Raw genomic sequence first — 14,087 nt, 5'->3', positions numbered from 1 at the left:
AAAAATGAAAAACATGAAAAAGCCAATAACCCTTTAAACCAAAAGACAAGGGTAAAAGGATCCAAGGCTTTGAGTATCAGTGGATAGGAGGGCCCAAAAGAATAAAATCCTGGCCTAGGCGGCTCAATCAAGCTGTCCCTAACCATGTGCTTGTGGCGTGAAGGTGTCAAGTGAAAAGCTAGAGACTGAGCGATTAAAGTCATGGTCCAAAGCAAAAAGAGTGTGCTTAAGAACTCTTGACACCTCTATCTAGGGATTCTAACAAAGCCGAATCACAATATGAAAAGGTTTACCTATGTACAGTGTTTGTGGCATGAATATATCTGGTGGTAATACTGGAAAACAAAGTACTTAAGGTCACGGCCAAGACTCTAAAAAGCTGTGTTCAAAAATAAAAAAGAACTTAACTAGGAGAGTCAATAATATCATCTGAATTCTAAGTTCCTAAAGATGCCAACCATTCTGAGTTTCAATGGATAGTGAGATGCCAAGACTATTCAGAAGCAAAAAGCTACTAAGTTCCGCTCATCTAATTGTAACTGAGCTTCATTTGAAACTTAGATATTTATTGTATCTTAATTTTCTTTCTATCCTAATGTGTTTTAAGTTTCTTGGGGACAAGAAACAGTTTAAGTTTGGTGCTGTGATGAGTGGATATTTTATATGTTTTTTGGCATCATTTTCATATAGTTTTTCGTATGTTTTGTTTCGTTTTTATAGGTTTTAGTGTTAAATTCACATTTTTGGATTCTACTATGAGTTTTTATGTTTTTGTACAATTTTAGGTAATATCTGTCTGAAATTGAGGAGCTCGAGCAAAAGTCTGATTCAGAGACAGAGAAAGCACTACAGATGCTGTCCGGATCTGACCTCCTTGTACTTGGAAGAGCTTTTTGGAGTTACAGAAGTCCAAATGGAGCATTCTTAATGACTATGGAAGGATGACTTCTAGAGCTTTCCATCAATGTATAATAGTTCATACTTGTTTTCATATTAGAAGGCCCAAAACTAGCATCCAACACCAGCTTCCTACCCCCCTTCCAGGCGTCCAGCGCCCAAAGAGCAGAGCCCAGCGTCCAAACACCCAGAGAGGACCCCCTAGCCAGTGTTCAAGGCCCTAGGAGCCTCATAGCACGTGGATCTCATCAAAGCTCAGTCCAAACACTCACCAAGTGGGCCCCAGAAGTGGATGTTAGCACTAGAAAGACTATTTTACCCTTATCAGTCATTAGTTTAGTATTTAAAGTAGAAGATCACTCTTTGTTAAGGATCTTCACCCATCATTCACATTATTTTTGTGTTTACCATTCTATTTCCTTTTAGTATGAGTTTCTAAACCTTCTAGGTCGAGGGGAGGAGCCTTGCTGAGTCCTATGAATTAATAAAAGTATTATTGTTTCTCTTCGATCCGTGTTTGATCTAATTCTAAGATGTATACTCGCTCTTCAACATGGTGAATAGGATGATCAGTGACAATCAGCTCTGTTCATCATACTAAGATGAACGTGCCTGACAAACACCCGCGTCTACTTGGGTTCGTGTGAATACGTGACTGGAAAGCACGAACCGCCAGCTATGTTTATACATCTCTCAAATAGCTAATCCAGGACTTCGTTGGGGACTTCTCGAGACACTAGTTCAGCCGATTTCTGGGGAGATTAGGGTCTCTGTGGTATAGGCTAGAACCCAAAGAAGCAGCATTCTCTGATCCGAAAGATTCGACCTTATCTGTGGCGTTTTGAGTAGGATCGCCAAGAGAATGAATCGCTAGAGCTTCCCCCTTTGTCAGATTGGATGACCACGGCCAATGGCGTTTAATCTGGAGTAGAGGAGATTGATGACCATAGCCCATGGCATTGATCACATACAGCCTGCCATAGAAGAGATCACTCACAAGCAAAGAAGACAGTACTACCAAAATTAATTCAGAAAGACAAAGCAACTACAATCCTCAACTAATTCCTATTACTGATTGCCCTTGTCTTAATCCAACTTATTCCATTCCAATTCATAAATATAAATTATGAATAGTTTCCTCTAATCCAACAACATTCTGATTCGCCTGACTAAGACCTGCAAGATAACCATAGCTTGCTTCAAACCACAATTCTTGTGGGATCGACCCTGACTCGCTCAGGTATTACTTGGATGACCCAGTGCACTTACTGGTACAGTTGTACGAAAGTGTGGGGATTCGTGCACCAGTTTACTTAAATGGATTCTAAGAAATGGTTATGGCATAAGAAACTACATGTTTCGTGTTTCTAAGCTTGTGAAAAAGAATTGGTTAGAGGTCTTCCTAAAATAAAATTTGACAAAGACATCACTTGTGATGATTGTCAATTGGGTAAACAAGCTAAAAATTCTTTCAAACCCAAGGATGGCATCTCAACCAAAAGAACATTGGAAATGCTACATATTGATCTTTTTAGTCCTATAAAGACTCAAAGTCTTGGTGGTAAGAATGATGTCTTTCTTAGATGGATTCTTTCTTAGCTCATAAGAATGATGTCTTTCTTGCTTTTTCAACTCTATACAAAAAGATTCAAAATAGAATTTTTTGAAAATTATTTCCTTAAGAAGTGATCATGGAAATGAGTTTAAAAATCAACACTTTGATGAATTTGGTATTTTATCTAATTTTTCATGTCCTAAAACACCTTAACAAAATGAGATTGTTGAAAGGAAAAATAGAAACCTTCAAAAAAATGACTAGAGCTATGTTTTGTGAAAATAAAATTCCAATATTCTTTTGGGATGAAGCTATATTTTGAACCAATCTATTATTAAAAAAGTTCTAAAGAAAACATCATATAAGCTTTGAAAAGGAGTACCACCCAATTTTAAGTACTTTCATACTTTTGAATGCAAATAGTTAGTGTTAAACAACTTAAACTTTGTCGAATTTCAATCCATGGACAAGACGCAATAAAGATTATTAAAAAATTAAGATTATTCATGTAATATTTTCACCAAGAGTAATAAGCAAGGTTCTGAAAACCGAACCGATCATCGAATCGCTCTGGGTACTGGTTCACTGGTTCATAGGTTCAACCGGTTTGACCGTGATTGAACCGTAAAAACCGTTTTATAATAAAATAATAATTAAAATATAAATAAGCACATGAAAATATAATTATATTCTAATCTAAACTTTAAAATATCATTCAAATTAAAAGTACTACATAAACCAAATATTATAATCTCATTCAAATACAAATTCAAAGTTCAAAAGTCAACAAACAACCAATCAAACATAACATAGCAGCATCAAAACGATCCAAGTTTGTCATCAATCATCAAAATCCTCCATAATTTGCTGCAGATTTGCCTCATTGAATTGTCAGAAGTGCAAATAAATAAATGGAGATGCTCAACAACAATGAAATCTTCATTTCCACTACATTAATTATTCTTACAAAATTCAAAACTAGTGGTACAATTTCTTATAAAAGAAATGTCACAAATAAATAAATGGAGATGCTCAACAACAACTGGCACACAATTAAAAAAGAAGACTCAATGAATTGAAGAACTGAACATAATATAATGTAGCCATTCTTATCTTTAATTTGTCAATCCAACCACAATTTTAATTTTCTCTTAGTCCTCACTCTGTTCTACACTGAGAAAATGAGAAGCATTATTTCAAAACTTGTTCTTATTATTTTTGTAACTGTAACACTTGATCATCATGTTGTGGAATGCCGCACTCTTAACACTCTGAACAAGTACAACATCTCAGGTTCAAAAAATTCTTTGTTCACAAAATCATCACAAAATCAGTTCATATTTCATCACAATTTCATGACTTTCATCACAGTTCACAGAGTTCACAGTTTCATGACTTTCATTACAGTCTAGCAGTTCACAGTGTCACAAAATCAAAGATCACAAAATCAGAGTTTACAACATCAGACTTCACAAAATCATTTCACAGAATCAGAGTTAACAAAATCAGATTTCACAAAATCATGTCACAAAATCAAAATTCAGTTCACAAAATGAGTTTAGAAAATCAAAGTTCACAGTTTCAGAATTCAGAGTTCATCATGTCACAAAATTAAAGAGCTACTCAATGAACAGAGTTCACAATATCAGATTTCATCACAGCATCAGAGACTCAGAGTTCATCACAGTATTCACACTTCACAGTATTCAGATTTCAGAGTTCATCACAGTTTTCAGAGTTCATCAAAGTATCACAGTATCACAGTATTCAGAGTTCATCACAGCTACTCAATGAACAATAATAAGTTCATAACTAAAATTTCAATTACCTGGAACTCGAAGGCTTTCTCTCAGAGCTCGAAAGGAACCTTCAGGCTTCAACGCGGAGTCGAGTGGTGACGGAGAGTGGGAGAGTGGGAGACACAGACGCCGACTCGAGTGGTGACGGAGCTTACTTCGCGGCGGAGCTCACTGCGCGACGGAGCTCACTGCCGTGTGGCCGTGTGCGCCGGTGAGATCGTGATGGGTGATGGCGTTCTCTCCTTCTCTCTGAAGTCTGAACCTTGATGAACGATGAGAATGGTGATTGGTGAAGCTGAACTGTGAAATGGGAAGGGCGAAGGCATTACCGCATTAGGGATTCAGATTTGAGATCTCACTTCCAGAAAATCAGAAGAGAGAAAGAGAACAGAGAAGAAGAAGACTACCCTCACTCCCTCAGCGTTGCCGTTCATCACATTGTTTTAGCCATTTAGGGTTAAACTTTTCCAGAGCTCCAAACGGCAGCGTTTTGCTGCTGTGCTCAAAAACCGGCCAGATAACGGTTCGGTTCGACCGACCGGTTACCGGCCGGTTCACTGATTTAATTCCGGTTCTCAAATTTCACGGTTTTTCTCATTGTCCGAACCGTTTTGGCTTCCGGTTCACGGTTCGACCGGCCGGTTCGAACCGGTTTTCAGAACATTGGTAATAAGTGCTGCAGCCCTTGAAGGGAAAAAGAGAAGAAGACAATGGCTTTGGTTGATGTTATCATTTCTTGCACCGATTCCCTCAAACAGGTTAATTAATCTTTATATTTTCCTATTATTGCTTGGTCATTTTGTGAATTTGATTTTTAAACAGTCCACTTCTAAATTTCAAGAACTTAAAAACTTTTTGCTTTTAGAAGGATTTTATTTTATTATTTTTTTTCTATTTTGGTGTGATTTTGAACGGGTCTTAGTGTCTTAAGAACTTATTTTTTGATGCAGAGCTATGATCAGAGCTGAGACACTTTACCTTCACGTGTTAATGAAATAATCTATAATCCAATAAGGCAAAACGTTGTTGCAAAACTCATTTTGTATTTAATTTTTAGGTTATATTTCATTGAAATCTATATTTCTTGTATCAAGCTGCTGAAATTGCATTAGCCTTGAATCACTTTTCATGATAATTTTTATTGTTATTCAACATTATTTCTTACTGGAACATTTTGGTCACAGACGTTGTGGTCATCAATAGCAAAACTAAATAAAAGAGAAGAAAATTGCTATGGACTGAAAGTCTCAAGCAGGCTGCTATTTTTATTACGGAATCTAGAAGTTTGAACAGATTCAATGATTTCTTATCGTTATATCCATTTCATCTTGTTGATAGAGCCCTTGCTTTTGTGTTTTTCAACCAACTTCATCAATCGTTGAAATTTTAACCACCTTTATTCACAAATATTTAAGTTGAATACCTTTTTTAGGAACTCACAATTAACACATTCATGCATTTTTGTTTGGTTTAAAACTTTAAAATGATAAGATATGTTTCGTTGTAATTAGCTTGGTCTTGTTGGCATATGTTGTAACTTGATGCCTGCATACAGATGATAACCTTTTGTTTTTAAAACTTATTTTGAACCTCCTATAAATCCTTCTAGATTTATCTTTGTTAACTAATTTGTATTTTCCTTTTTGTTAGCATGAAATAAAATGATCGGTACATGGACCTAGTGTGCACCAATATAATTGCATCTATGCATCTTGGGCTGCACCCATGACTTTGGCTTTGTCTTGCAATACGTGTTTATTTTCAGATATCAGAGCATGTGAAGATGCTATTGTTTATTTAGATGCTGGTTCTACAGAGTTTCCAGTTTATAGGGGCATATCCTATACTTGTTGATCTTGGAGCACAAGCTATCTGCAGTTTGGAAAGTATGTCAGTACTTGATGCGGTATGTAGAAGTTTTATATTTTATCAACATTGTCTTTACTCTGTGTACTTACAGTAGGATGTTTCACATTTGATTAATCATTGAAAGGGCAGAAAATGTAGTCCTTTTTTGGTTGGCAACACCCGCAGTGACCAATTAATCCAATTCGGAGCCTAGTTAGAATTAAGGCTCTTCAATCTCCAAGGAGTGTGTTTAGTGAGGATCAAAGCTAGACCTAATCTTTTTTTTTTTTTTTAATAAAGAGTATATATCTATAAAAAATAAAATAAAATTGAAGATTTACTGGCTGATGGCCAATCTTATAGTTCATTATTTCCATATCTAAACTTGAGATAGGCCCTCCTATAGACATCAGATTAGGATGGTTAAAAAATTTGAGATAGGCCCTCCTATAGACATTAATGACTTAATGTAACCATAATTTAGAATCCACTGTATTATGATTCTTATTACTCTTTCTTACGAGTTACAAATGAAAACAATAGATACAACAATGTTTCTTCGTGTAATATGTCTAATGATTTTCTAGATCTAATGAAACATTCTAAAAACAAAGAATGGAGAATGTAAATCAATAATCTTATTCTCAGTTTCCAATGGTTGTATATATATTGTTTCTCTTGGTTCCTCGCTCACTCCACTCTGCGTGGCATACTCCAACGCCATTTCATAGTCCACCTGTATCACACATCATATAGCAAAGCTGATCAATAAATCCGAAATTCAATTTTTTCTATTGTTCATATAAAGGATAGAAAACAATCCTATTGCTGAATCAGAAAGATGGCTTCAGAAAACCTACGAGCACTTGAGCAGAGTCCTTATCGGAAAGAAAAATTTTGCCAAACGGGAACAAAGCTTATGATAGTCATAAAAAATCTTTCAAATAGAAAGATCTATGAAGTCCATTTTCATAGTTGTGACGCTAAATATATCTAGATCCTAACTTAGGAAAGTCAAGTTCATATCACAAAAAGCAAAAATTGTTACTCTATATCAATTCAACTGCCACTCAAACAATTTTTTAATGTTTTCAGGTTGACAGAAAATTTGGTTTGAACATAGCAGTAGAACTACAAATTACAAAGTTTTGATAAAATGTTAGCCAGAAAACATACCTGTTCAACATGTTTAGCAAGTTTTTCACTGAGTGTTTCTTTAGTAATCAAATTCTCAGATACTTTTCTTAATAGTTCTCCATCATCATCTCCATAGCGGAACTTCTTTGATGCATGTAACTGTGTCTCTGCCATGTCTTTCAAAACATTGTATACTGCCCCAGTAGCATCAGGAATGTACCTGTCAACCACCAGTTGGTACGAATCACAATTTATTTCATGCAATATAAACAAAAAAGCAAGCAGCGCATTAGTCAATTCTTGGATTTGAGAAGTAAGACATAGACATACTTGTTTAAATTCCGTTTCCTCTCCTGCTGCTCACGTGCCTGCATCTTTTTCACAATCTTGGATTTCAATTGGACGCAACACTGCTGAATGGAATACTGGAGAAACAGTACTTTATGTTATTTATCTATACTATAATGTGAAATTGGTAAAGTAAAAAAAAAAACAACTTCAACCTTGACAGCAGAAGCAATCTCAGTTATGTCATCTCCAATGTATTCTTTTCCAGTCCCTTTGAAGGGAATTTTTGTGCTCACAATGCTAACAAAGATGCCAATCTTGTCTTGTAGCTGGTTGATTTTGTAACTACTCCAACTGAAAAGGCATTTAGTCAGATTTCATATTCTTTACTGCAATTACCAGAGAATTTTGCAAAGCAATTATTGACCCTTATCCTGCCAATGCAGGTCAAAAATCGGAAAAGCAAGAGGAAACCATCTGCTTATGTGCATACTTGATTCGCTTCAGTGCAGTCCTGGTGACAACATCAGCTCCTTGCTCAAAAAGTAGTGGAATTCTATTTGCAAATCGAAATATATTCAAACCCTGAGACAAGTGTTATACCATTATATGCTTTGTCATCAACAGACCATTAATTATTTTAGAACAGAATAAAGATCACAATCATTAGCTCTTTAATATTGCCTAATTGATCAGCTGCTTGATCAGGAGTCTCCTACACCTAATATACAACTCTGGTGAGAGAAGTCAAACTAAGCATTAAAGTATCCTGAGAAGAGAAAGAAGTAGGGTGCAGCATATACTATTTGACATTTATCATGGTTCATCAAAAAGTACACTAAAAAGTAATCAACTAAATCACATTTTCCTTTTGCTAATTTATAGGTCCATTGGAATTGGTTGAAACTTCAGCTATTTTCACATAAAATTATGTATTTTACTCCCATGGATTTCAACTATTATGTAATATATAAAATAAAACACTAATGGATCTGAAACTTTACTTGCTTGACATTTTTTCCACCGATACTGACTCCAGCTTCAACTATGAATGGGTGGCCTTCAAAAACCTGAGCACTGTGCAGCAATGACAGAAGAAAATAACTTAGGAACCAAGAGTTATCTATTGCCAGAAAAGTGAAGTGCAAAGCAACATAACTAAATATCTCGTGGATGTTGACAGGGTGACACCTTTAGAACCCCAACAAAAAGAGTATCATAGGAACTAAGCCAAATACCCATGATCGACTCAACCACAACCACAAGGATTAAAAATGATATTTAAACAGAATACATATAAGTTTCCACAAGCAATAACTTGAATCGGAAGATCTAGAAATTTTCATATTCAAACACAACCTGCCTGAATAAGTTGCAACCATGTCTGGGTGTAGCTCTTTTATTATTCCTAGCCGGAGATTGTACTCACCAGCAGGGCTAAGACACTGAAAATAGTATTAAAGACCCACCAAATGACAAGAGTAAGGAATTTATTTATAATAATAATAATAAATGAAACTAAAAGGAAAAGGGGCCTATAATAAAGACTAGTAACTAACATGGCCGTTAGGATCATCAAACTTGGCTTGACGAAATAACTGATGAATGCGTACTAGTTGCTGTGGAGTTAGAGACTTAAGAGCCATTTTTGGGCTGAAGTCTGGGCCCATTTCACCTGAAAAAGGTCAAAAGTGCAGTAAATAACTAGAATGTTTATGGTTTGAACAACATTCATCGAACCATATGAACTATTTTTATACCTATTAATCTTTCAGCATGAGATTTACTAATATTTACAAACTCATGTTGAAGAAATTGCAAAAGGTTCTGCTTCGAAGTTTCAGCAATAAGGCGTTTAATTAGCAGCAAATCAACTGACGATGGATGATGCTTTGTCTCCAGGGGAACAGGAGGCATCACATCTGTTCTTCGAGAAAACCTTATAGTGACATTCTTTCTGCCAAAGAGAATAGCTAGTATGAGATGATTATGCATTGCCATAGTTTAGGGGGGTTACAAATAGATATATGTTACATACTCAGGAGCATCTGAAACAAATTTAAATAGAAATTGTGCATAAGGGGTGATGACAGCCATTTGTCTCATGTAATGTAATATTTTTTACTGCAAATGTAAACAAGGGAGCTTATATTAGTGAAACATAGTCAACTTCAGTCTTTAGAAACAATCAATAAGCATGAAAAAGTGTACTTTGGAAAGTGGAAAAGCTCCATATCCACTATATCTGGGGTTTGCAATGAAATCATTAAGGTAGCACCAAATAAGTGTTACATACACGGTATGTTGTCCAGTTCCCCTCAATGACAACTTGAATTTCAGCCCCATGCCAGCGCTCCTTGTTCTCTCGTTTTTCATTTACATGTACATGTGGAATATTCCTGAAAATTAAGGCATTTGTTTATCTGGAGAAGGGATTAAAAGAGAATTCATTTAATAACTTGAAATCATACTTATGAATGTCAATATCCAGCCTGCAAAATGACATATAACTTTGGTTTCTCATTGATGAAGAGATCTCAATTGGAAGCCCAGTGCTCATTTTGGACCATATTAATGCCTGCATATATGAAGAATATAGTTCATAAGGCCAGCTGAAACTACTATATGCATGTACTTCAACTTCAAGAAAGAAAGAAAAAAAATTGGCATTTGTTCTACTAGTTGATTATAAAAGTTGGTTAAACAAAAAAAAAAAAGAGTGACAGTCTATCTAAATAATGCATGTTGCCAATACCATCTTTGCTCCAAGACCAAACTTCCCCCGTGTCTGTTTCAAGCCATATTTTGTCCCAGAGAGAACTGCGTGAATGGATAAGCTTAAACAAATCAGGTCTAGCTCGTACCAATAAAAGATATGTCAGAACAAAAAGTGTATATTCATGGATAATTAAGGTATCGAGTAATTGAATGACCTCGGCCAAACATATTCGGGATGTCATCATGTGGCATTCCTTTTCCATTGTCCTGCAATCAATCATGAGATAATTTGAGCTTCACTTCAAAGATGAGATTAGTAAACAGAAAATGAAAAAAGGACTTTCAAATTGAATTCAAAATCGAATAAAACAGCTTTGATGAATGTTGACTTGAATAAAACTAACATATAAGGTAACCTGCATCAATACAATACAGTATGAGAATGCTTGAGAGCAGAAACAATGCACACCTTGCATATAACTCTATAAAATGAAGCCTCGCCTCGGCCCCTGATACCCTTTGAAGCTGGAGTCTCTTTCACTTTCTTTCCAAGGGCAGCATTCTTTGCTTGTATTTCTTGAGCACGAGCCTCTTTCGCCAACCGTTTCTGCATAGGAACAAATTTAGAATCTTACACAAGGACCTTATATGTTTTTTTCTATTTAATTGCATTTGTAAAATATTGCTTCAAGTTTATTGCTATAATTAAAAATTGATACCACACAACAATACAGTTCGACAGTCTAGTATTTCACATTATGGCACAACTAACTCAACAATAATGTAATCAAACACACCTCACGGGCCTTCTCAGTCTCGTAATCATCGTACAACTCCGCATCAACACGCTCGCAGTCAATGAGACCGATCATAGAATTAAATTTGCTTTTGTTTATCTCCTCACTGCAACAACCATGTCAGCGTGGAACAATCAATCATTTACTAGTTCATTGTACTTTCAAATGCAAACTCACATGGTTATCTCAACCACCGGAAGCTCCGATATGGATTCCGCTGAGTCAAGCGAATTCTCCACAAGCTCTCTAACAGTAGTATAAAGAGATTTTCCTGGCTGATTGATATCCACATAATATAAATACAAACAAATCACAAAATCAATAGATACATAAAAATCAGACACGCCACTCCTTATAATTGATTACTATAGATCAAGCTTACATTATCAAATCCTGCAATGTTCTTGTTCTCAGCAAAGAATTCCGCGGGAGATTCTGCAAATTTAATAAGTAAAGAAATAAAATAAATAAAATATCAGTTGGAGGATAAAGGTTATGAATGTCGAGAATGCGAGAACGAGAGATCGAGAGAGAAGTACTTTGCTTGAGAACGGTTTCTTTGTTCTTTCGATGTGTCTTGGACTTGGTTTTCTTTGTTTCGGTTGGGCTTTCGCTACTATCCATGTGAATTTCACTCTAAATTGAAGCAGCTTTGCTTACGGCGGTGAGGGAGGAAGAGAAGTGACCGCGAAGGAGGAAGGAAAGTGAGCTCGGGCACAGAGGGGATCGAAGACAGAGGCTTGACGCGCGAGAGAGAGAGAGAGAGATCGACGATGAGGACAGAGACACGAGTTCAGGGTGGCCGACGACGACGAGGACAGAGGCGGCGACGCCAACAGCAGCTCCGAGCAGACCAGGAGACGCGAGGTGAAGGGATCCAGGAGAAGAGGATCGGCGACGGCAGAGCTGGACGCTGGCTGAGGAGAAGAGTTCGTCGGCGACGAGCATTAAGGGAAAAGTTGATCACCTAGCACCCAACAGCACTAGCACCAGCACCAGGTTGCTTACTGCTTACTGCTACTGCTGCTTTCAGGGATTCAAAGTATATTTTCAACCTTCTAAGGGAAAGTTGAATTAAAGCAGAGTTTGAATCTGAGAGCAATGGAGTTGATTCACTTAGCACCCAACAGCACCAGCACCAGGTTGTTTACTACTGCTGCTTTTTAGGGCTTCAAAGTATATTTTGCTTTCGCGCTGTTTGTCATCCAAATCGCAAATCATGTGCCACTTCCCAAAATCACGTGGCGCGGGTTTTTGTGATCAACGGGCAACGGCTGCCATTCTTTTCCTTGTATTAAGAAAGTTAATAAAACAAGGGCTTAATTAATATGGGTCCCATCCACATAAAATAAGGGTGAATTACTTTAATAAACCAAGTTCAATCTAAAATTACTTAGATCTTTTAAAATGAAAAAGATTATCTAAATGTTTCAAACTATATTTTGATGTAAATCGAATTTAATATCCAAATACATACTAAGTCAAATCTATTATATTCGAATTAAATGTAAATAGTATTTGTATATATTCCATACTAAATTAAAACAATGAAATTCGAATTTTGATTGCATGTAAATAGAACCCATTTAGTTTAATTTAAATTTGTGAATAGCGTCTATAGAAAATTAAAGTCAATAATTTTGATTTATTGGTTTCTGTAAATTAAAACTCATAGATTGGATTTAGATTCAATGTCTCTCTCAAATAGTTCGAATCTAATGGCTTCGATTTATATTCATTATTGCTATATATACAAATCGAATTTCATTCATTCAAAATTTATTAAATTAATTTTTAAAAGAGAATTTTCAAATAAATTTTTAGCATTTATTTTTAATAAATTAAACTAAAAATAATTTTCAATAAACACAATTAATAATAATTATTAAATAATTTTTTAATTTTAAAATATATAATAAAAAAATATTTAAATTTTATTTTATTATATATAAAGTTATATAAATTTTTTAATTTTATTAAGAACAAATTAATACTTGTAAAATATTCTATAAAAGAGATAAAATATATATATCTTGTTGAGTTAAGAAATTAACTAAATTAATTAGTGATGACAAACATTATTTTTGGCAAAATAAAAATAGTTGTTAAATTAATAAGTATACATTGCTAATTATTTATGTTATGTTGCAGGCCATAATTCATTGTTGGCAGCCCAAGTTGAATGAATAACAAACAAAGCTAATGGGCTGAATGAAAGTATGAATAAAGACAAGCCCAAGCCATTCTTATCAAACAAAGAGCATAGCAAGGCACCACGGGCCAAAAGGAAAGAACCCGATCCAAGCTTGAAATTGTTTTCAATTTCCCACCTTTTTGCTCTAACCAAAGCAACGTTCCTCTCCTCTCTTATCAAATCACATCAAGACTTCAGTAAAGTAAGAAAGAGAAAGAGAAGAAAAGCTTCCTCCATAAGCCAGTAACCAAAGAAGCAAGAAAGAGAAAATCTAAAGCATGAAGCACAGAAGCTAAAGCAGAAAATCTAATACAAATCAAGCTTAAGAAAGGTAATCCATCTCATCTTGCATTAGATCTTCATCCTTTCTTCCCTACTCTCTGTTCTATCCGAAAATGGCATTCAAAGAAAAAGTTTATCTCTGTTCTTCACTGCTACAAATCCACGGTCACAGGAGATTCTTGGGGACCAAGTTGCATCTCTATGGTTCAGATTTGGTTGACCATTGGAAAACAATTTCGGTTACTCCTTCATGGCTTTCGGTCAAGTTGGAAAAGTCAAAATGAAAGGTTCTACTTTGATGATTGAGAAGAAAAAGTGAATCTGTGGTTGGTGAAGCTCAAGGCTCAAGATGTTGACCTTGGAAGAAAGACCCAGCAACATGCAAGGAGTTTAAAAGAAGTTTTTCTGTTCATTCAGAAGCAAGGAGAAATAACCAGTGAACTTGAAGTGTTTGTTCTGAGAGAGCTCTTTGAAGAAGTTCAACTAACTGGACAGTGTAACCAATTCAAGGTGCATTCCGCCAGTATGAAGAACTAAATCAGAGGCTTGCTAATCTGGTTTTTCGCATAGCA

General features: G+C 35.6%; 1 protein-coding gene and 1 long non-coding RNA gene across 2 annotated transcripts; one reads left to right on the top strand and one right to left on the bottom strand.

Moving 5' to 3' along the window:
* Positions 1-4,965: 4,965 nt before the first annotated feature.
* LOC130940475 (uncharacterized) lies at positions 4,966-8,174 on the top strand. The gene is made up of 3 exons (XR_009070309.1): positions 4,966-5,009; positions 6,017-6,157; positions 7,971-8,174. It is a non-coding gene; the product is annotated as an uncharacterized LOC130940475 (long non-coding RNA).
* On the bottom strand, positions 6,518-12,240 carry LOC130940473 (DNA topoisomerase 6 subunit B-like). Its single transcript, XM_057868603.1, is given in 19 exon segments — positions 6,518-6,835; positions 7,276-7,456; positions 7,567-7,661; positions 7,740-7,878; positions 8,018-8,109; positions 8,529-8,601; positions 8,884-8,969; positions 9,084-9,199; positions 9,285-9,481; positions 9,563-9,648; positions 9,821-9,923; positions 9,996-10,102; positions 10,280-10,344; positions 10,458-10,509; positions 10,712-10,849; positions 11,040-11,145; positions 11,217-11,314; positions 11,422-11,474; positions 11,579-12,240. Coding segments are annotated over 19 exon segments (2,019 nt in total). The 5' UTR covers positions 11,664-12,240; the 3' UTR covers positions 6,518-6,688.
* Between the last annotated feature and the right edge of the window lie 1,847 nt (positions 12,241-14,087).

Source organism: Arachis stenosperma, chromosome 7 (genome assembly GCF_014773155.1).
Source record: "Arachis stenosperma cultivar V10309 chromosome 7, arast.V10309.gnm1.PFL2, whole genome shotgun sequence".
Lineage (NCBI taxonomy): Eukaryota > Viridiplantae > Streptophyta > Magnoliopsida > Fabales > Fabaceae > Arachis > Arachis stenosperma.
This window is presented reverse-complemented; position numbering and strand designations above follow the sequence as displayed.